The 23,775-nt window shown below is 39.6% G+C and overlaps 1 protein-coding gene across 19 annotated transcripts in view; it reads right to left on the bottom strand.

The window, feature by feature from the left end:
• LOC119745933 (neogenin-like) overlaps positions 1-23,775 on the bottom strand; it is a 54,794-nt gene that overhangs the window by 16,405 nt on the left and 14,614 nt on the right. For 15 of the 19 annotated variants that reach the window (XM_038222617.1, XM_038222623.1, XM_038222629.1 and 12 more), the window contains exons 7-21: positions 20,359-20,596; positions 19,814-19,968; positions 18,912-19,202; positions 18,237-18,434; positions 17,198-17,308; positions 15,279-15,566; positions 12,054-12,207; positions 11,723-11,868; positions 7,742-7,849; positions 7,112-7,303; positions 6,320-6,364; positions 5,405-5,473; positions 4,154-4,523; positions 3,345-3,544; positions 2,727-2,777 (exon numbers count right to left, since the gene is read on the bottom strand). In XM_038222617.1, the coding sequence (XP_038078545.1) occupies positions 2,727-2,777; positions 3,345-3,544; positions 4,154-4,523; positions 5,405-5,473; positions 6,320-6,364; positions 7,112-7,303; positions 7,742-7,849; positions 11,723-11,868; positions 12,054-12,207; positions 15,279-15,566; positions 17,198-17,308; positions 18,237-18,434; positions 18,912-19,202; positions 19,814-19,968; positions 20,359-20,596 (2,616 nt within the window). The remainder of the gene's footprint in view (positions 1-2,726; positions 2,778-3,344; positions 3,545-4,153; positions 4,524-5,404; positions 5,474-6,319; positions 6,365-7,111; positions 7,304-7,741; positions 7,850-11,722; positions 11,869-12,053; positions 12,208-15,278; positions 15,567-17,197; positions 17,309-18,236; positions 18,435-18,911; positions 19,203-19,813; positions 19,969-20,358; positions 20,597-23,775) is intronic. The other 4 variants (XM_038222622.1, XM_038222619.1, XM_038222634.1 and 1 more) reach the window with 4 other exon arrangements.

The raw sequence follows: 23,775 nt of genomic DNA, 5'->3' as shown, positions 1-23,775 counted from the left end.
GTTCCGTGTATGAAATAGTATTGTCCGAGTCATGCAGCATGCTTCCACAGGACATATCTTGTGAGCAACATGTAGTCACGAAATGAAAACCGTTAACACAAGGCAAAAACAACTAAAGAAACATCATAGGAGTGTTTAAAAATTTAACAGGCAACGTAAAATATTAAAACCTCAAAGAGCTATACAAGTGATTAAACAAAAGTAACAACTTAAAAAAAAAAACCAGACAAAAATGGATGAATACAAAATGCTTTCAGTAATGATGCGATGCTGGTTGAGTAAAATATATTAAAGACTTCACTGTTAACAACAACCATGCGAACTTTACAACAAAAACGAGCAGGTCAGAAAATATAAACTTCAATTACTATGAAACATAAATGAACCAGATCAAATGAGTTGCTAGGCAACCAATGAACCAATATGATGTTGGAGCGGTTGTATGGATTACGACCAGACTGTGATCTGACTTTAGTTTTTTTTACGGGGAAAGTAATGATCGTCAAAGTCAATCAAAGATAATGACGAAAAAAGAATGTCCCTGTCAAACTTCGTGTGAATTGCTTCACTGGGAACTAGAGGACTTGTAGTGACTTGTCAATGACTTGTCAAGACAAGTCCTAAAGACTTAAGACAAGTTTAAAGAAGTAAACCAAAGAAGCAAAAAAAAATAACTAGATAAAGCCAAACAACAAGGTGGTGGAACAAAATTGTGACCGGCTTTTCCCAAGTAAGGGTTTGTCCAAATCACAGTCTGATTATAATGTTTCAAGGCGTCTTGTACAGATATATGTATTTCCACAGGCTGATTTCATGAAATGTAAAGACGCGTCTTAGGAAGGGTAACTTGTCTTAACTTGCGACTTGTCCTGGGATAGATTTTACTAAACTAAAGACGCGTTCAACACGTCCTAACTTCCTTAGCAAGGCGGCTAAACTTGTATGAACTTAAGATCGGTCTGAGGGTCGTCTTATCTCATTAATGCGTGCGTTTATTTGTATGTCATCTGGAAATCATTGCCGTTGAAGACAAGCGTGGGCCTAGAGTTATAGTTTCAAGGAAGAAAATCGCTGTAGAGACAGATTTGATAAGGTTTCTGATACATGGGTAGTTTTAATAAAAATAGCTTATTTACAAAATTTAATTATATGCCAACACGTAGCCAACTTATTAAAATACAGTGATGAAACAGAGAGCAAGAATGACTCTATTGTATCTGAAAGTTTGTGTTCTATGCACGTGCCCGGGAAATTGGTTTTGCGCGTTTTTTTTTCCAACCACTGTTTCGTCCAGCAGTCAAAACAAACATGAATCAGCCATTAAATTGGTAGTTTTGATGCGTCTTGCATAAGATGGGTTTAGCGAAATCAATCTTAGAACGGGTCTTAGCTAAGATCGATCTTAGAGCGGGTACTCGTCCAGTCCTAAGATGAGTCACAAGATAAGACAAGTTTTGTGAAATCGGCCCCAGGGGTTTCCATCCACTAATCATGCATTAATCAAAATAGACAGTTGAAATGAAAAAGTTGAACAAGGCTTACAACTGAAATCCACAAAACTGAGACAAACACTACCGTGCAAAAAAAAAAAAATAAAGTAACCAAGAAACGCTGTCAACATCTTTGAGATCGTGATTAACTGTACCTTTTGGTTTAATTCTCCTCCCTCAATTGATTACACATCTATTGTCTAAGTAAACAATGCGCGTTAATCAAATCAAATCAAAAATTGAAAATGTAACATGAGCTAGCCGGACAATTTCACTGAGAAACATCTAAAAAAGAGAAATGGAAGAAAAGTTTCTTGCTGTGGTGTCTAAAGCCGAGCTGGAAATGGTGAACAATTCAACGTAGAGTTGCAAACACATATTATTTTCCACGTGCTGGCACTGGAACTCTTATTTTCACCTGGATAAAAGAAATAGTGTGGCGGGCAATCTCTGCAACATATCTCCAAATGCTGAACAAGTATAGAAAGCCATAAATATATATAAGTAATGTTGGCTTGAATCTGTTGAAAAAAGGGGAATTGGCCGTGGCCTCCAATACGAGTTTCTCACAGCTAAAATTTCTAGTATTAGAGACAGTTTTAAACAATACTCAGTTATCAGTCCATTTATGGTTCGATGGTCGATCCATTCCTAATAATATTACATTAAAAATTAATATTCATGAATCCACACAAGAGAGGTTAATAACATCCCGACAGAAGTCACAGGCTGCATGGAGTTTCTGCATCTAAGTATTGGTGTTCCCGTGGTTACAGTGTCAGCCTGGTAACTGTTTGCCTCATCTACCAAACCACTACGTAGTGATGAGACGTGGTCGTTGCCTCGTGTGTGCCAAGTTCGGCACCTCTGTTAAGCACGGATCCAACAGCCGCATCATAGCAACCAATCACTCTTGCTAGAACTACAATTTCTCCACAGCACAGTTTGCTATTGTTAACAGATGAGGGTCCTGTGTCATTAACTTTAACCAAAAAAGCCTTTCGGAATACGGTTCAGCCATACCACACAGTACAGCCATACCACACGGTACAGCCATACCACACACTAAAAAGATGGGACAACGTGAAATTAAGGTTTATCGACTTTGTTTGACAGGGTAGATTTTTGAAGATTACCATTCAACTTTGCCATGTTTAAAATGCCACTGTACAACACTCCCTTATGTTCCTCAAAAATATTGATATATTTTTTTTTAGAAAGTACCACAAAGCTCACCTTGCTGGTTCTGCACTGAAGATTGAGTGAAAGACGTCTCTTGAACTTGGTCTAGGAAACAAATTTATAAGCATATTTTTTTAGACAACATTACAACAAACTTTTTCTTTTTATTTTGGAGTACGTGTTCTCAAATACAGCTTCTTTACATTCCTCATGTAAAGCATTAACAGGTCACCAGCCAAAATTGTCATGTGATGTATACCAACATGTGACTGGTACTCAGTGAACATTCAGAAGAACTTTTTTTTAGCTTTGCAGCCGCCACAAATTTGGGCCAGCTTGAAAAGAAGGGGAAAAAACAGTTCTGTTTATCTGTGCCTAAGGAGTTTATATGGTCCCTTCAAATTCGGAAACCCACAATTTTACATCTTAACCCTAAGTACTGTAAAATTCCATCAAAAATCCACAATTCCTAAATATTCCAAAATTTGGCACTACACTAAAACCCAATGACACATTATCAAGAGGCATCAAGACCTTTGTAAAGTAACAGTGATTTGATTCTATCCTCCCAAATCCTACAAAATCTTTCAAAACCTCCTGGATTCTAGAAAATGTAGGGTAAACATATTATTACAAGTAGAAGGGATGAAGCAGATGCTTATTTCAAATTACCTCGTTGTTGGTCCACGCCACCGCCCTGTTCGAGCCGTTCTCGTTCCTCCTGCTTAGAGCTGACGGTTATCCCACCCTTCTTGCCGTCGGTTTTCTTCATCTCGACGCCTTCGTGGTTGATCCACAGGTCAGGCGGTACCGGACCAGTGCTGCCGATGACCTTACCGTTCTGCGACACGGGATGATAGCCGACCAAGTTGCTGTCCAATCAAATTTCAAAAAAATAGTCTTTAGGTCATGCGTGGCGTCCATTTCCTTTTGAATGTTTTGTGGGCATGACAGAGAACGTGGAACCTGACTGAATGGCGTTTCAAGTTATATTTAATCACTTAAGATTGTACCGATGAGTAACAGTCTAAGATGCATGGTCTCTAACTAAATTTCCATTTGACTAGTTCCCATAACCTCCATGTAGGGATGCGTGGGATCAGATGGCAAGTGCCTGACTAATTTGATTTGTTAAGACTTGAGCCGTGTCTGAATTACTTCGCTATGGCTTGAAATTACACACGAGTCTGCAATTTCAAGCCGTAAGTAGGCAAGTAATTCGGACACTGCCTTAAACCAAACATCTATGTGGTGCCCAGAAATCCTGATATGATTTAAGGGTAGAAAAGGCATGGTACCCGACTATTCTGTTGTACGATAATCAAGCCATTACTTCTACACTCCATAGATGTGAGAATCAATTCAGTAAAAGGTTTGAAAAAAAAATTACAAAGTGTAATCCTTCTGAATGAAAAGTCATTGAAAGACCTGATTGTTCAAGCTTAACTCTCATGAACAGAAATTCGAGAATATAAACTTACGCCGATCCCTTGGCCTTGCGGCGTTCTCTGTATGCATTTCCACAGCAGACACAGGCCGAGGCCCCACAGCAGCACTTCAGCCAACACTTGGCACAACTGTCTTCGTCCTCGCAGCAACACGGGAAGCAGGCTGCGATGCAGGCCGCAAAGGGCCCGCAGAACGGCGCACAACAACCGCAGGCGTCTTCGCACAGGGCGGCGCAGCACGGGCAGGAGTCAGCGCAGCAGGCACAGCAGCCACAGATGAAGCAGAGCAAGAGAAGGACTGCGATGATGATGATGAAGAGTACGACCAGGATGATGACGAGCCACAGCCACCAAGGGAAGCCCATGGGTGCGGCGCCGGCCAACGGAGCTGGAGACGTCGGGTCTGTGTCAATAAAAGACAACATCCTAATCTTATTCATCCAACAACGACAAATCTTATGGGGACAAGTCACAAGAGGCAATTTTCAAAGGCGCCTTGGAGGCAACCAAATGCACTGCGAGCAATAGAAATCATCAGGAAAAACAGAGGAATGGACACTTTCTGACAGCTTATGCAAATTTTTCAAAATATTAACATTAAAGTAAGATTTGCCTGTCATTTTCTCCTTGGACTTTGCCGGGAGCCAGTTTTTTTGTTTTTCATTTCTGGTTTGGTTGTTTGTTTTGTTTTTTATTTGTCTTCACAGGTATCATCCAAATACACGAGTCATTGAGACTCCAGGTGAGGGATACAGCCTGGAAATTGCCTCTTAATAAAAATTAGAAAATGTTTAGAACACTCTGGTTTTCGACTTGAAACACTGAAGGAACAACAGAAAAAAGGATTAAGTCACAGCAATAGAAAGGTCGTTTAGAATTAACATTAACTGTTAAAATGGGGAAAACAGGCATAAATGATAGTGAATCTGGTGTCGGGTGACCACTGTAAGCAAAAGGAATAGAAATATGGGAAGGTGGCACCAACAAGAAAAAGAGATATCAAAAATGGACAATGAATGGCAAAAATACAAGTATATAAGAGACAAAAAAAGGCAAAATATAAAAAACAACAATGAAACTCACAAATATGAAGAAAACAAATTGTGAAATAATCATGCGTAGTGCTAATGTGGAATTGTGTACAGCAAAACCTATTTGGGGGAATAATGTACATGTATAAGACAAGTTATTTTATTCATGCTGGATTTTTGTTGCTAATTTTGGTAGGGCAAGAAAGTGGAGGAGGGAAAGATGCAAATTTTGCAAAGTTGCCAATTTCAGCACCTTCAGTTGGCTTTGGGAGTTTGGCAGGTTTAAAGGGCCTGCCAGGCAGTACTGGTATTGAGTCCTCAGCTAGGCAGGAAAGGCAAAGAAACCAGGAGCAAAATTAGTACAACTGCACATCCCTTTAAGCAGTCATTTATGTCCTTAAAACTTGAACTTTGGTTTTCTTTTTCTCAAAAGAGCCATTTTAATTCCCAAGTAATTAACAGATGGTTAACGCTAGGAAAGAAACATTTTTAGGTAATAAGGGGGAAATACCTTTTTTTTTTCATCAAAAACTTCAATTTGACAGATTCCTACAAAGAATTTTTGAGTTTGTGGTGGGAGGCGGGAAGGAGTTGCTTAGTTTATTCAGAACTGGTATCGCTGCCTTAACTGGTTCCCCTCCAACTAGTCTTTAGCATTCCTACCACAAAGTAAAAATAGATTCATCAACTATGCAAATACTTTCAATAACGTAATTTTGTTGTTTTTCTAATAAATACAATTCTTTTAAATTTAGTAGGCTATCGCACAGCATTAGCCCTAACCACCCCAACCCTTCAAAATCCAACGGCATGTTTTGTTGGAATCTGTTGGAGTGAGGACTGCACTAGTACACTGATTATGCTTTACATGGGGTCATGCCTACCACCATAATCAGAGTCCAACAGTTTGGGTCTAGAGTTTACCATATGGTGTTGGATTTTGCAAGAGTGAGGAAGGTTCCTAGAAAATCACTGAAGGGGGATACGGTTAAGCAACGGACTCTTAATGTGTTTCTTAGTGCCCAATTCATAATATAGCAAGTTATTTTTCCAAAAAAAACAACCTAATAATTCCGGCAACTTTTTGAAATCAAGAGGTTTTGAGATAAACTTGCTTGCGAAGGGAGGGGGTAAAAATTCCTGGAGCATTTCTTAGACTGTGTCTTACCTGGGTTAACTGGTTCAAGCGGTCCCTTTGAACCATCCGGTAAAACTAGGTACATGTAGCAGAACAGAGGGTGTACGCAAAAGCATGATGGTAGTGATGGCGGTGATTTGTGTGGCGGTGGTGTGGGAGGTTGCGGAGGAGATGCGTTGGGAGGGTTGGGGGAACACGGGAAAAAAAATAATGAAAAACAAAAAATCAACATCCATGATCTCTCGACAAGCTGCAATTAAATCAATCAATGAGCGATGAGGCACTGGCATTTTTTTGATGTGTTTCTGCTTAAAAATGAACTTTTTGACAGTTTGAGCACGATGACAATTTTGTAAAAAAATTATAATAATTTAATGGTTAGTGTTATCAAAAAAGTATTGTTAAAATGTACTTCAACTTTGGAGAAAAAAAATCATTCAAAAATCTAAGCTGAAAAAGTCATTGCAAGCACAAAGCTGTTGGATTTCTATAACTTTAGCAATATCAAATAATACAAAACACAAAATATTTATAAAATGGCTGAGGCACATTGCGAGGCACCCAGGAATCTGAAGCAAGCCCCATGTCAAGTTTAACCATTAATAGGTCTCTCTCAAATGATATCAGTTCCTACAGACCAGCCGTGTGCATCGGCATTTTGAGCGTCAACTTGTATAATGCGCATCGGCTGCGTCGTATTTCAAACACATATCAAGCAACAAGCGTGCGTGTTTGGAACATTTTCAACACTGCAATTCTCCTGCAGAGTTGGCCGCCTTTGAGAGAGACCAATAAGTAGCTCAACCTCCATTTAATCATTACCTGGCGATTTGTGAGACACAACGTCCGATTCAGGCCCCTCCCCCTTGCTGGTGTGAGCGCGGATCTTAAAGAAATACACCGTGTTGGCAGTCAACCCGTGAAGCGTCTTGGTCAGTTCGTCTCCCGGCAGCGGCTCAGCGATCCAATCCGTTTCCTCAGATGAGTCGATGGTGGAGTATTTAAGGGTGTACCCTGCGTGTCAAACATGATGCGTGTGTTTTACAAGCGTGAAGAGACTTTTTACAAAAACTTTATCGATGATGGTTAACTGAAGTCATGCTGGTTTAGTACCCCAAAACCATGGTACAAATATGGGTCTGTACGAAATAAGCACCAGTCTGATTTCATTTCAACTTCAACGGCTTATTAAAAAAAAATGTTTTAGTGGCAAGTGCACACGACTGGCAATAACATTTTTTTGTGATTTAAATTCTATTTCGATGATTGGCAAATTTGTGTGTGCCACAAATGTACATGTACTTTTGTTGAGGTTGTATCTGGTAAAGTTGGACAGCAAACGTTCTTGCTAAACCAAAATCAGCCGGTTCCCTTTCAATAGTGGCACACATCACATGGCATTTTTGTGGTTGGTAACCCGTTGTGGCTAAGCAAGCTTTGTAATGTGCTTACCGCTGATCTGTCCGTTTGGTAATCTCGGTGGTTGCCAGTTCACAGTGAGCGCAGTCGTGGAATTCTCAACGTCAACGACTGTCAGCGATCTGGGTGCAGAGCTTGGAGCTGTGGTAGTTAAAAAAAATAACAATTTAAAACCTGTCAGCGAAAGCCACTTTGTTGACAGAATCATTTTTTTTTTACAAATTACATTTTATTTTCCAAAACTGAGTTGATTAAATTAGATTTCATCAACAATGAAAATTGAGTTCAACAAATCATAATCCTTGATTATGAACACATTTTGAAGATAAAATGCTGTTATTAGGGGCGATAATACAAAATTCCAAGCTAAAATACGTTGGAACATTCCACTAAACCGCACTACATAGCTTATGTAACAAACAACATAAAAAAATACAATATACCAAGTAATCTTGAGTGCAAAGGAAGTGCCCTGTGAGAAAGTGCATTGGGTCGTATGAATAAAAAGTAGCATTTGCTTTTACTACCATTTTTTAAGCATTTACTCGTGTTTATATGAATAATAACAAAGCAAATGCTTGTACTTTAGTGCAATTGCTAAAAAGTAAAAGTATTTACTTTTTACTCTTTAAGCTTGTGCTTGATGATAAGCAGTTGCTTCATTTTGTATGAATAAAAATGAGTAAGTTCTACGGAATTGGAGTATTTACTTGACATTTTTCAAGACTGGGTCAGGGCAAGCTTGAAAAGGAGGAGCAATTACTAACGTTCAAAATGGCAGCGTTCATGAATGTCATTCGGAAGGAAAAGGTGTATGCCCCCAGGAGGGAGTGTCCAGTTACCAGATACAGGCAGTTGTACTGATTTGAGAGAGAAAACGTGGAGTGGATGGCTGATCATTTCTTGGAACACTCCGGAGAGAGTAGAGGAGGAGCACTGACTGCAAAGCAACAACTGGAGGTTTTTCTGTGATATGTTGGAGATCCAGGGTTTCAGGTTGGCATCGGAGAAGACCTTGGCATTCACCAGAGTACCGTATCCATCACAATCAAGCATGTTCTGGATCAAATGATGACCAAGGCGGAATTGTGGATCAAGTTCCCTCAAACTGCAGCTGAAATACAATCTGCTCAGGAGATGTGGCAAGCGCAAAGGCCATTTCAGATACCATTTGTATTTGGAGCAATAGACTGTACTCGTGTCAAAAAAAACAAACCATCTGGACCACAGGGGGACGAGTACATCAACAGGAAGGGACATGCAACTATAAATGTGCAAGCAACATGTAATGCAAATGAGATGTTCACAAGCGTTGATGCAACCTGGCCTGGCTCTGTTCATGATAGTCGGATATTGAGAAATTCGTCTGTGGCTACTTTTATGAAGCAGTCAGGAAGCGAGGCAGCCCTCCTAGCTGATAAAGGCTATGGCATTACTCCTTGGCTGATGACACCTTACACCCCTACATCAAATCCCCAAGAAGAACATTACAACAGAGTTCATGCGAGAGAACGCGTAATCATTGAGAGATGTTTTGGACAGCTGAAACAAAGATTTCCTATACTACAGTACAAGGTGAGACTTTCTCAAGAGAAAGTTCCAGCTACAATTGTCGCGTGCTTCATGCTCCACAATGTTGCTAAGTATCTAAATGACGTCGAAGTCTTCCCAGACCAAGTGATGGAGGATGCAGAAGAAGATTTGGTTGGGGTAAATGATCCAGGAGAGGATAATCGCACCAGAAGACGAGGACAACAGAAGAGGAGGGCCATCACAGACATGCTGTACCAAAACGCAGAATAGCACAATTGATAAGAGATCATTTATTTTTGTCTGGTTTATTGCCGTAATCATAGATTTTTACCAAAACGCAGAATAGCACAATTGATAAGAGATCATTTATTTTTGTCTGGTTTATTGCCATAATCATAGAAGTTAACTATTTGCCTGTTCTATTTCCAAGTTGTTATGAGTTTGTTCTGGAGAAGTTTGTGCAACAATAAAGCTGACTTTGTCCTTTTGAAACTTGAAATGAAGGTAATTACAAATGGATGGTTAAAGGCACCGTATATCTAACGACTGAACACGTCTTTTCTGGTTCATAAAATAAAGCCAAAGTCAAGAAAGCCTATCTGCATTAGATTAAAAAATTGTAAGAATTAATCATACAAAAAGGATAATTTAGTATAATATTTATTGACCTCTATCGGATAAGTTTTTCCTCATTTGATGTATATCCTCAGAGAAAGAAATGTTTCCAGAAATTCAGAACTAGAAAAAGTAATAACTTTGAATGCTATTTTGTCTTTTTTTTAGGACATAAATAATCGAAATGTACACCTCATTTGACTTTTCTGTACACAAAATAAGTAATTGGCAGGAATTTTTCTCCGACAGTTAAAACAATTAAGAGACAATAAAAGAAACAAGTTCAATCGTCGCTGTCTGATTCCGAGTCACTAATCTGCTTTTGTTGCATCCGTATTAACTTTAATTGCTCTAGAAGGACTAATCTCTGCAGCTCCGCAATTGACAGCTCCTCTGTTTCTTCTGTTTCTGGAAGACTGGATGTTTTTGTCCTCTTAATTGACCGTGCAGGAATCTCCTGACTAGTGTTGCTCTCCGTCAAGGTCTTACGGCCATGATGAGGCTGGGACGTGTTGGGCGGCTCCATCTGGGATGTGGATGCGACAGGCAAATCTGTTGGAGCAGCTCTGCGCACGCCAACACTTACGGCACCTGATAAAAATAAGAATTAAATCTGTTTAAGTCCGGTGAAAAATTCAGAATTACTTCTACAAGTCAAGCACGCAAAATCGACAGGGTGTATACAAATACATCATAATTTGGCTTACCTTGTACTCCACTGATAACTGAGGAGATCTGTGTTTGCATCTTTTCCAGAAGCAGTTTTCCCCACTCTTTTAGCTGAATGGGTTTGTTCCCTGTTTTGGAGAGATCTGATTTCACTTTCACATCATTTTTCATGTTGTTGAGCTTTTCCATCAGTTGCTTATCTGTTAAGGAGGTGCCAGTCTTGCGCTGATACTCAACCGCCATCTGCTTAACAGCACATTCCTTTTCAGCTTTTATTTTGGGCAACTGTGATTTGGTCAGCAGTGCCTGGTGCTTTTTTACAAGTTTAACAAATATACTTTGCTTGCATTCTGTACTGGCAGAGCAATTTTCTTCATCATGTTTTTCGAGATCAGAATCACTGCCATCCGCCATGCTGAAGTCTCAAGATACAGCGCATCAGCTGCACTGTGTGTGTCTGTACGTGTAGACAATGGAAGCCCTATTGTGCAAAACCGTTCGGCTGTGCAGTCAGCCACAAGCATTAAGCATTTGCTACTATTTGTACAAGCAGATGCTGAACAGTAAAAGAAACATTTTATTCATACAAATTCAAGCAATTGCTTATTCCTAATGCTTTTACTTCTCAGTAAATGCTTTTGCTGTTTGCTTGAACTTCATAGCATTTGCTAGTTTTTATTCATACGACCCATTGTCTTCATCCAGGAATAAGTGTTTGGAAAGATTGCAGATGGAGAGTCAGGTTGACATAGCGGTTCTTTTCTCGCCTTCCACCGCTGTGACCCGGGTTCGATTCCCGCCTGGGCCAATATGTGGATTGGGTTTTCACTCCCTACCTAGTTCCGTGGGTTTCCCCAAAATATTCTTTAATAATAATAATAATAATAATAATAATAATAATTACCCTGGATTGGACATTTGGGAGACATCCCCATAGACTTGGGCACACATTTTTTCAAACTTAAATGTGCCCTAACCCAATATTCCCTTGTCCTTTTTCCACGAATTTCAGTACGTTTACTAATTAGACCACGAGCAACAAAAATAACCTAATTGCGACAAGCAAAATTTTGCCTCTAATGAAAATGTCTCCCTAATGACCAGTGTCTCCGACAGTTCAAAGAAATTATGATACAGTGTCTCCTTAATGGTACATTTACACGTTTGATTATAATTCTTCATTATTGTAAGTCTTACCAGCGTCAAAAGTGGTATTAGTTGCTACCATGCTGTATTTGCTGCGGCGATTTCCTGATACGGCCTTCACTTGAAAGTTGTACTCTGTGTAAGGGGTGAGGCCTGTCACACCGATGGAAGAATCGGTGGAATTCACAAACATCTCTCTGCAAAGAAAAGGCAGAAAAGGGTGGTTTTTAAAATTTGTTTTCAAGTCTATTAACCATTTCAAAAAATGCTTTTATAGAGTGTTTGCTACGGTAGCTTTATATATAATATTGCTGAAACATTTAACAAGATTGAGATTGGGGGGGGGGGGATATGAAAATGATTAAACAGAGCATAGCTTTACCTGTTGGTGTAGTCAGTCGTGTACATGATGGTGTAGTACCTGTCGACAGGTTTCTCGTCTGGGGTGTAGTCGGTGTCAATCCACGTAAGGATGGCATCGTAGGGCGAGGTCACAATAGCCTTGAGCTCTATGGGGATGGAGGGAACCGCGGTTCCTGCGTAGGTAATGGTAAGAGGGGCAACATCATTTGGGATGTTGGTCCTGATTGGATCATCAAGAAACACACAGACCACATGCACGGGACTTGAACAGTAAAGTCTGTTTAGAACTCGAAAGGCCTCATGATCAAGACATTTTTGGAGGGGGGATGCTAAAGTTACTTTACTTCTTGATTTTGACAAAGACTGATATTCAGCATGTCTGGATACCCGTACCATTCCTATGCATCTGGAACCAATGCCAACGTGTTACCATGCCATGATATTAGTTCTAAACAGACTTTTATGGCAGTCATTATACAAATAAACACCCACAATTTTTTTGTACCCAAATGGTTATCTCCTTTAAAAAAAAAAATGAGGATAACGACGGCCAAACCAACAGACAAATATATTACAGAGTTAAAAACATCTTCAACAACACAAGAACCAAACAGGAGGACTTGTTGATGTGATGGATGTTTGACACCTATGTTGATGGCTGAGATGATGAACTCAATAAATACAACAACAAAATCAACTCTATGGGATGAAATGATAGGGCTGTTGAATGGTTGGCTTATGTTACACTGCTATTATACATTCACAATGGGTCAAGGTCAAGGGTGAAATCAAACAGCCAGCCAATGAAGATGCAAAAAAAAACAAGAATATATGGCGAGAACAAAAAATGGGTTGTGATATTTCTCACAAAATTAACTTGAAAAAGTAAGTAAATCTGAACATAATTTCTGCTTTTCTGAAACTTTTTACCAAAAAGTGGAGGAAAGTGGAAATGAATTTAAGGGGAGCTTTCATTTGTAAAAAAAAAAAAAAAAAAAGTGATTATGATCTTCCAGAAATCATTTCTGACTTCAACTTAGCAATTCAAAATTGGAAGCATTCTCTTAAAAAAAAAACACACCCATTCTTTTTTCGTGAAATTTCCAACAGCCCAAGCATTTTGCACTTAAATCAAACCTCTAAATGTGCAGCAACAATCTCATAGTAAAACGACAACTTGCTGCTAAATTTTGGAACATATTTGTGATCTTCCAAACAATTTGTGAAACTCCAAGAACTCATTTTGGAGTTCAACTTAATACTTAATTCGAAGCATTCTCTTTAAAAATACAAACCACCCATTTTTCTTTTCGTGAATTTTCAAACTGCCTGAGTAGTTTGCAATCAAATCCAACAATAAATTGTGCAGTAACAGTTTCAGAATGAAAAGGCAGCTTGCTGCTAAATATTGGAAAAGGGGTGTCAAGTCACATACTAATGTGGCAACAATCATACTTTCTGAAAACACAACGCAAACAGTGTGAAATACTCAAATAAACACAACAAAAAAATATCCAGTGAGTTTTGGGAGGCGTTTGCTAATTTTGTTTTTCCTGGCGGACGGATATCTTACTTGTCGTTACGTGAATAATCCTTGTTGGGCTAGGGCCTACCGCTGTAGAGTATGGAATGAATAGGCTTTTATTGATAGACGAGAAATGTTCAAAGGGGACCAGTGAAGCTGGTATGACACTGGGAATAAATAAAGTATATACCTCCCCAAACGTCTTCAAAATGGACAAGAATTTCTTGCACAAAAAAGGAAAAAAGACAAAGGGAGTAGTACACAATTTGAAAATAAATCTTCTTTATATTTTTCCTCTGATGTGGAAAAATCATGTATTTTTCTGTCTCGTTATATTTTGGTCTGAGTAATCTGCATTACACAAAATCTGTTCATTTTTTTGACCATGAAAGTTCTAAAAAAAAAATAACAAATTGGCAAAAATACATTCCTAGTCAAAACAAATGAGCTGAAGTTGATGAAAAATTAACAATAAGAACAGAGGAACTTTTCGGGGGAAAACAACCCATTTTTCGTCAAATTTGAGTCCCGTTCTCGAAATTAAAAACACCGGCACTGTGGCCCATTTCTGTTTCCAGGGAAACATTTTGATCAGTAATTGTAACATACACACCCCCGGAATTAAAAAAAAATTGAGAAATGGGGGGAAGAGGGATAAAAATCCAAACGGGTCACTGTTGAAGGGTAAAAACATAAGGTTAATCAACGAGGTTAAAATGTTGTGAAATGTAGAAATAAACACATGAATTGAATATATATATATATATAGTTCATGTTTCATCCTCATGCATTCTTGCAACCACTGATGATCTAAAAATACCTGAAATATATATATATCATCATGCTTTAATCAGACTCATGCCAGAAACAGGGCTAAAATGGAAAACAAAAAAAATACACTACCATCTGGTTTGTTTTGATTTCAGGCAAAATTTGAACGATCATTCCCGTAACATAAAAAAACTCATGATAACAGTCCAAATGTTTAGATGCTGTTAGCGGTTAAAAGGGGGAAATATGGCACTGGTTGGTGTGAGGATTTGTGAAAATGCTTCGAATGGTTCAAGCAATTGTCTTTGATAAGTATTAGCAGAAATGTTTCTGAGTGCTTTCTACCGATACCAAAGAATTTGACGGTACATGTAATGCGGGCATCTTTGTCCTTGTCCAAACCACTGTGACCCTTCACATAGCAGAATTTACGGCTTTTACATGGAAATAATTAAGAAGTTTATGCATGAAATACCTGCTTTTGCAAAATGCACTTTGTTAACTGAGAAAAATGAAGATGGCTGCCAAAATTTGGTGTGTAACATTGCTTTGAAACCATAAAAATGAATTTGAATTAGAATTTTTTTAATGATGATATCTGTTAAAGGAAGAAATGATTGCTCTTTTATTGCGAAAAGAAGTGCTGTGCTGATATGATTAGAATTAGTACTTGGTTTTTTTTCCCAGCGCTAAGGGTTAATAAGTTTGATTGGTCAATTTCTCTTTTGAACTGTAAGAAATGAAATGCAAAAAATGCATGCAACAACAAGTTTTTGGTTTTCATTTTGACCTCTTTTCCATTCTAGAATGACACAGATTTGCAGTTAATCAGCAGTCATGGTAGAACAATGTTTGCTGAGCTTTGAGTTCCATAGCAGAAATTGACCAATCAGCAATGCAGGAAGACAGACAACAAGGCAATAGAAAGCAAGAACCGGTCAAACTTACTGGGCTGCTTCGTATGAACGTCCAAGTACAAAGGCGCCCCTTCACCGACCCTATTGTACGCCCTCAGTTTCAGGACGTACAAGGTGCTGGGGAAAAGGTTAGTAAGGACGACTTGGGTCTGGGAGCCCGGCAGACGCTCCCGAAAGGCGTCCGGAATACTTGGCCCATAGCCAAGGATGTAACCACGGACCATTATAGTCTGGTCCAACGGGGGTACCCAGGATACCTCGATTTTGTTATGGGTGGAGGTGGCGATGATATCAGCTGGTTTAGGGGGTACTCTGTTCTCTGTTGTGGACCAAAGGGTGGTCACACGGGAAGACGCACACAGAGACACACAGGCCGACAATAAGGGACAGAACCACCGCCAGATACAGACAAATAATAAACCCAACCGAATCAAAAAAATTGGTTGTACATGTAAGTAGAGGGACAGGTTAATGACAGACGTAACACGAAGCAGGGAGGGAGCAGGACAAAATTGTCGGGGGACAAAAAGAACGGACAACCAATTTTGTGAAGCCAATTAATCCACACATTAGACACACAGAAGGAAACGATTATGTTAACAGAAACGAGAAGAGGGTGGAAGAAACAGAGAGATAAAGAGAGAGAAAAAGAGAAAAATGGTAAGCACTGCTAGAATGGTTATCAATGACATCGTAATCAGGACTGCATTTCACAAGACTGCCAAGCAATTCCAAACTAAGTCTTTTCCCGAGAACATCACCTTGGTTACGTCAATCTGAGACGAGGGAATGTCCGAAAGCCAAACCGACCAAATTTTGGTTGCTGAGAAGTTTCAACTTTGGATGAAAACTTTCTGCTGATAGTTTTGTAATTTTTTTCTTTTTGGCCTGGCCCACTTGGGGAAATGCAGCCCCAACAAGGAAAAACAAGCGTCTACATGTCACTAAAATGAAGTGCACCTTTTTTCCCCCAACACCTTGACTTTCCGAGTCAGTAGTCACCACTTTATATTTTTGATGCGAGAAAAGATCAAGCGGAACATTGATATGTCTCACAAAAAATATCAGTTAACTTCTGTTCTTCAGAAAATGCCAGATGGAAGGTCGTTATCGTACTAAACGCATCAACAACAGTAACTAAAAAGTTAACATTCTGGTGAGCCACATTCAATTTACAATCAAATTGCCAGATTTTTGAATATGTTGATCATGAATATGGCAGACCATGGAGACTTGTGAATAAAATGAAAGGAAATGGGTATTTTTAGTATCTTTAGAAACCATCACCAGAGTAACGTGTACAGAAGGAAAATACTGGAACTGAAGAATGCCAAGGTCCAGTGGTTGCGGTGTTTGACTCATGGACGATGGTGCGTGGGTTCAAATCCTGCCAGGAACACGGTGTTTGTGCCCTTGGGCAAGACACTTGACTACAATTGCCTCTCTCCACCCAGGAGTATGAATGAGGACCAAATGTGCACTGATATTGACTGATGCATGGTCTCATGGCCTGATGAATGGGTGCATAATTGAAAAGTGCTTCGAGACTGTTGATAGCTGAAGCTATGCCAAATTGGTGACTTTTTGGGACCATTAAATGAGGTTTTTTTTCTCCTTTTTCAGACAGTTATGATTCCAATAGATTTGCTGCCAATATATCCTCTCTCTCCAACTGCGAACCTATTTTATTAACTATCCCATAAAAATCATTTTTAAAAACCTTAAAAAAAAAAAAAAAAGTTTAAATGACCAACAAGTAAACCTCAACAGAAACTGCTGTGTCAACAATTTTTTTAAATAGAAAAAAAAAAAAATTCAAAACAATTACTTAACTACATGTACCTTGTATGGTTATTAGAAAAAACAATTATTTTGTAGCTCAACTATACAGAAATACTACACGTTTATGAATCATACAATAACCAAATGACCTCTAAAATGTATCCGTACCATTTTTGTCGATGTCAAAGGTGTTAACCTGGATCCAATCCGAGTAGGGTCCTGTGCCATTGTTGTTGTAGGCAGCCATCCGCACTTCGTAGCCCGTGCCTCTTTCCAAATCTATAAACAGCAAATAAATTGTGAAGTGTTTATTACCATTTGCTCGGATTCTCACAAGTGGACTACGGTAAGCGGAAGCCAGACACGAAATGTTGTCTTCAAGAAAACATTCTAGTTGACTGGCCGTTCCATCCCTCGTATCCAAAGTGTGTCTTTAAAACTGTAAATGTGTGTTTAGTCAATCAAGTTTGATTAAAAGGTAACTTGCTTACAGCTTGTGTTTTAGAACACATAACATGTGGTGCTGCTGCATCTCAAGGCTTTTAAACAATGGACAAGATTTTATTTTTTTCTGTTTTATTCATGCGAGTGAGTTTAAGGACCATGCAAAATGCACCTTTGTGTCCCATTTAACCTTATGTTAAATTTTCATCTTGCCATTTGCGTGTTTTGGTTTTTATGCTTATGCAATTTCAATATTCATGGGCAAAATGGTGATGTCATTTCAGGCAGAAACCTCAATGTTACAACCATTTCTGCATCGAAAGTGGCCAGACTTTTGGTTACTTTGCTGTTGTAGATTTTCTTTTCTTTGATAATTTGTTATCGTGTCAGTACATGGCAGTAAGCCAATGAACACATTTTTGTGTTCACAAGTTGAACAGAATACTGAGTAGTGTCTTCCTGAAATGGCATCACAGCAACAAAGCCCTCAGATATCTGGAAAAACATTCACAATATTTAAATGTCTAAAGAAATACACTTTTCAGTAAAAATTAACCAAAGAGGGATGTCAACTAGATTTCACACATTTAAGAATAGAAAGTTGCACAAAATATGTTCCTAAGTGAAATTCATTGCTTGGACCCTTTCACCGAGGCAACAAAAACAGCGTTAAGTTAAATACTTTCAATGAGCTATGGAGGTCTATAAAGGAACAAATATTTACCTGATGAGCAGGGGTAATAGTAGCATTGTTATTACATACCTGGAATTGTGTAGGCCCTTTGTGTGCCCTCAATGACCAGTGAGTGCGTTCGTTTCCCGTTGTCTATGGTACGATACTTCAGTTTGTAGCCGTTGATCAGACCATTGCGTTGGTTGAGGGGTGGCGGTTCCCAGGTCACGATTATCGACGTCGAGGAATCTGCTTCGACGGCGATGTTGTCGGGGATGCCGGAGGGCTCTGATTTGAGAGGAAGGAAATGATGGAAATATTTTTGCTATAAAATGGAATTTGTTTCTGCGTATGAGGTAGAAATCAGATGGCTAAAATATTATCTCCCAAGTGCTGAGCCAAATTTGGACACACGAAAGCTTCTGAAGAAAGAAAAATGTAGTTTGGGTCAGAATTATCTTCTCAGCAAAATGGGCATGCAAATCCTTTCGCCAACCACAGCATTTTTTGGGGCCCACAGAACCTTCAAGAGAGGATGACGAAAACAAATCAGTTTTTGAGGTGGGAAGAAACCGACAGAATCAGACGAGACTGAAAACTCAATCAACATGTTGGCCTGGCTGGAATTCACATGCAAGACACAATTTTGAAATGCAAGGTACTATCACTGCACCAACTTTTTTTTTTTAAGCAATGTTCTCACTTTTGATCCTTCATGGAAAACCATCTTCCATAAAAACAAGGTCACAAATAAAGAATGCTTACTGCACTGTGACGTCCTGGCCTCCAGATTTTCAGACGATGTGCCCGGTCCGTTCGCGTTGAAACCGACCACCCGCAGGCCGTAGCTGGTGAAGGGTTTCAGGCCCGTGATCAGGTAGAAGGTCTGCTCGGTGAACAGCTCCAGTTCCTGGGCCACCCCTGCGCTCAGATCGGCGTAGAAGACCTTGTAGTTGAGGACGTCTCCCTGGGGTGCCCCCCAGGTCATCAAGAGGGCAGTACAGCTTCCATCCTCCCCTCGCGCCCGGACACCGGTCGGCGATCCCAGATACTCCCCTTTTTGTATTTGAAGAACCAAACAGAGGAATCACAATTAAATATCAACGTGATAGTGATGTAAGCGTAAACTGTGCTGAAATATCGATGCAAAAAACGCGTCAATTTCATATGTACTAATGCTACTCACTCTGAGAACTTGTTTGACTTCCTGACAGGCCAAAAAGGAAGTTTACCAGCCACACAGCGAAATTGCAGCAGTCTTTTACAAGTGATTTCAAAGCTGATAATTTTTCTCCAAAGTAAGTTACTAACAGGCATTTCTGGTAAACTACAAGTTCACCAAATATCAGGAGAAGCTCCAGTGTGTTCTTCGTGTTGACATGAGTGATGTATGGATTTTTCAAAAACTGACTCAAAAAATTAGGAATTCCCTTTGCACAAATCTACACCATTATTTTGTCAACCCTGTATAGTCAACATATTCTTAACTTTTCTTAAATTCGACTTGAATAAAAGATCTTGCCTTTTGACTTTTTTTCCCAGAAAACAAAGAGATTTGAGATGGCTGTAAATGATCCTGAATAAAACTCTGCTGGGAAGACTATCATGTGAAAGAATTTAGGGAGAAGTGGTTGAGACTAAACTGCTGAATTACAAAAAAAATGTACCATGAGGTAACGTCTCAACGACCAAGACATCGGACGATTCTCCAGCTCCGTTCTCATTCAAAGCAAAGACGGTGACCTCATATCTCGTCTCTGGAATCAGGTCACTGATGACCTTTGCTAGTTGACCCAGGTCATGCACAGTTTCAACCTTTTGCCTGTTGGAAACACGTACGAAAAAAAAAAAATACAGTATGTTTCAGAGGAATGTTGAAGGTTTTAGAGTGCTGAAGTTTGAAATTCATGACAGAAGACAAAAAGCACTAACTTTACTGAAATCTGAAATTCTGAAATTTACAGACCATTGGACATCGTTGCACACAAGAGGGCGCTGTTCAAGATGGAAGGGACTAGACACCGTTGATTTTGCTGATAGATGTGACCAATGGGGTTTTCAACATCTACACATCCCACTCCCTCCGACACACCCCCGTTCAAAATGAATTACGCTGATCCAAGCCCCACCCCATTCCACTCCCCCCCCCCCCATCCCCCATCCAAACCCCACCCCCCCCCCCCCAAAAAAAAACGGTGTATGGTGTACATACCCTCCATTCCACTTAATGTAAATCCTGTAGCTTTGCAGGGCACCATTCAGTTGCACTGGTTCCCTCCAAGTCAAGCGGAATGACTGAGCCTGGATGTCCGCGGCCGTCAAGGTGAGCGGCTTGCCGGGTACCGGTCCTGTGTCTGGTGGGCCGGGGGGAGATTTAGTTGTTATTGGCGGTGGGGGCGCTGGTGACATGGTTACGGTTGTCGTAGGGGGGCGCGTTGGGATGGGAACACCTATTACGTCAAGGGAAGGTTTGGAAGGGGGGGGAGGTGAAGATTCCAGGCCATGCGCACAAGGAAAAGAAAAGGAAACAAAACAAAAAGAACAACAACTGAAATTCGCATGCAATTAACAATGAAAACGTGCTGCTTGCAAATGCGTGTTAAAAATAACATACATACATATATATACATTAACCAAGATTTATGATTATCATGCAAACAATCACACAAATGCTCTGTAAATTACACAAAACTTTTACAACAAAACATAGCACGTACAACAAAATTGTTCTGAATTGATTAACATAAGATCTTCATTCATGCCTGACGTGAGACATATACACGTTTGCATTGAAAATGGCACTGCACCAACACAGATACTTTGACAGACCGAGAGTAAATATTTGACATACCGGGTATGTACCCGTAACTAAAGAAACCGTTGATCAGTATTTCATAGCATGCAAACAAAGTACAATCGATTACATGTACAAGATATGAATGACTAAAACACCATGTAAGTAACATAAAAGAAACTGCATGATGCTCAGCGTCACCATAAAACAAGCATTAGAATTACACTAAGTCAGAAAATGGTGGAAAACTTCCTTTTTTAGTCATTGAACTACGGACAGACAAAAGACAAGATTTGGTAGATTGTTACATGTCTTTGTCAAGTTTGTGTCTGTAAAGTTAGACTCACGCGCTGTTAAAGTCTTCCAAATTTACTGTTTGTAAGGAATTCGTTTTCTAAACTGCATCAAAAAAGTGCCTTTCTCAACAAGATGAAATACATAATTGCTCTTCTTACATGTATTTAAATTCTTCAAGCACTCACTGCAAGAGTGCAGCACAATTCATTTGATTCAATACCTAAAATTCAACTTTTCATTTCTTTCATTGACAATACCATGTAGCTTTCCCCCTGCCAATGTATTGATGTTTATTGTTACATGTACATGTCGTAAAACTATTGAGACAATTGGACAATCTCATTATAGGCCATCGCATTAGTCTTTATTAGATGCAGACTAAAATGGCTTAGCATTTAATGGCAGTTGGGGTATACATACAAAGAGGTAATTACCCTGCTGAGTAATCGACGTTAAGAGCCAATAAAGAGGGATTTCGCTGGAGCCAGGTCTGGCTAACGAGCAGACAAAAGGCACAGAGCGCCAGATTCGTTACGGAATATTGAGCTGTTAAAAGGTTGGGGTAGGGAGGGAGGGTTCAAATATTAGCGTCTGGAGGCGTCAAGTAAGGTACTGCATAATAATTTGGTAGTTTTGGTTTTTGATGTTTGCAAATGGTGTATATATTAACTCATGCGCTTTTATTATTTTTAAAAATACACGGATGGGAACTAAACCCACATTCTTTTTTTCTCCATACAGAAGCTATTCCTTTACAATGTAATGCAGACAGATTTTGAAGAGGAAGGACGACTGAAGACAATGTTTTCGAGAGGTTGGCAGGTGGCCATTAAATGTATGAGCAAACATCCTCTTAAGCCTGAATGGTCCAAGCGTCTCATCCTTTATGGGGCTGGATAAAGCTGCGCTGACAACATTAATGTACTTTCTGACAATGTGAGTGATGATATAATGCGCAACATTCTGTCATGATGACAGACTAGGGATAAGAGGGCAGATGTTTGCAAGCTAAGACTTGAAAATCACAGGGATCATACTGCCATTTCTCACAGGGAAAAAACAAAATTGAAAATGTGGATGACGGCAAAAAGCTTGCTGCCTGAAGCCATAACGTTTTGAAAATATGTTTGTCAAAGCTGTTTTTTCTACTTCATATAACTCACTTTAATTTTTTTTCTACTGCATTTACCTGTTTCTCCACCCATATTTTAGGTATTTTGTTTTTTTTTTTGGGGGGGGGGGAGAGTCTGATGTTTCAATCTTTCTTTTGTTGCCATTAATGCAAAATTATATCCATACAGGTTCAGTACAACAGTGCATGGACATAACATATGATCATATAACGGGACCCATCATTGGTTGGCAGAGTTGGCGAGTGTTAACAATGACCAATTAGAATGTGATTATCATAAGTCAGCAACATGTAATTGGCACAGCTCTATTAATTTTATTTTTCACTTCAGGTATCATTTCAGTTTAAAAAAAATCTGAATCATATGCACATTTTGCGAGAAGTAAACATCAGACTCTTTCAGTTTGAATATTTAAGAAGAACATTTTATATGTACAGTCATCGCCTCAGCACACTGAAATTCACCCTGCATCGCCTGTATGAATCAGCAAATGTTAATCTTCCCCCGAAACCAATAAAAACCAATAAAATCATATAATGCGTCCAGTCTGCAGCGTTGGATATGCACACCTTAAGTCCACAGCCCAAGGAGGGACTTCTCAACCAGCATGTCCAAGAACAGCCGTTTGAGAGTACAAAAAACACGTGTTTGCGCTTTATGGATTCAGGCGCTGGTGCGTTGACGCAGGCCGGGCATGACTGAGATCTAGACCTCTCCCGGCTCAGCCTACTCCAGCGAAAGCAACGGAATGTTTGGGGTGCACGTGCCAGGCTGTTCTTGCACACTCCCCCCGGGGGGAAGTAGTGGATTAAAGATGGCTGCTCCTCATGTCCCAAGACGGGATGGGAGAGAAGAGCGAGGCGAACGGGGAAAAAAACCTCCCAATTGCTTGGTAAAAAGTGCGATAACCCTGGGGGCGGACTTAGCGCAACCGCACCCCAACACCGACGGGGAACAAATCCGAGCACCGGTATCGTAAACACGCGCCTCGGGCTCAGGACCGTTTTTGCCAGCGCTGAAAATTGGTCCCCCTCATCCAATTAACAATCATTTTTTGGGGTTACCAGTAGGCTTGGCCAAATAGGATCATGCTAAATTGGAGCAACACAATTTTTTTTTTTTTTTTTAGGGAAAAAAAAATACAGTTTCATATAATTCATCTACTTAAGAAATTATGCAGCGGGAATCAAGGGAATGTTGGAGCAGAAGAATTATGCGCACAAATCTAATTGAATAAGCTTAAATTGCTGGAGTGAACCGTACCGATTACTTTTGGTTACCTAACAGGTTTGAAATAATTCAAACTATGAGTAATTTATAACTGAATAAAAAAAAGTAGTGATTTAACGCCGGAAAAAAAACGCAGGGAAAAAAACGGCAGAAAAATTCAACAGACAAAACGTTT

Source organism: Patiria miniata, unplaced genomic scaffold, assembly GCF_015706575.1.
Source record: "Patiria miniata isolate m_02_andy unplaced genomic scaffold, ASM1570657v1 HiC_scaffold_7, whole genome shotgun sequence".
NCBI classification, from domain to species: Eukaryota; Metazoa; Echinodermata; class Asteroidea; order Valvatida; family Asterinidae; genus Patiria; species Patiria miniata.
This window is presented reverse-complemented; position numbering and strand designations above follow the sequence as displayed.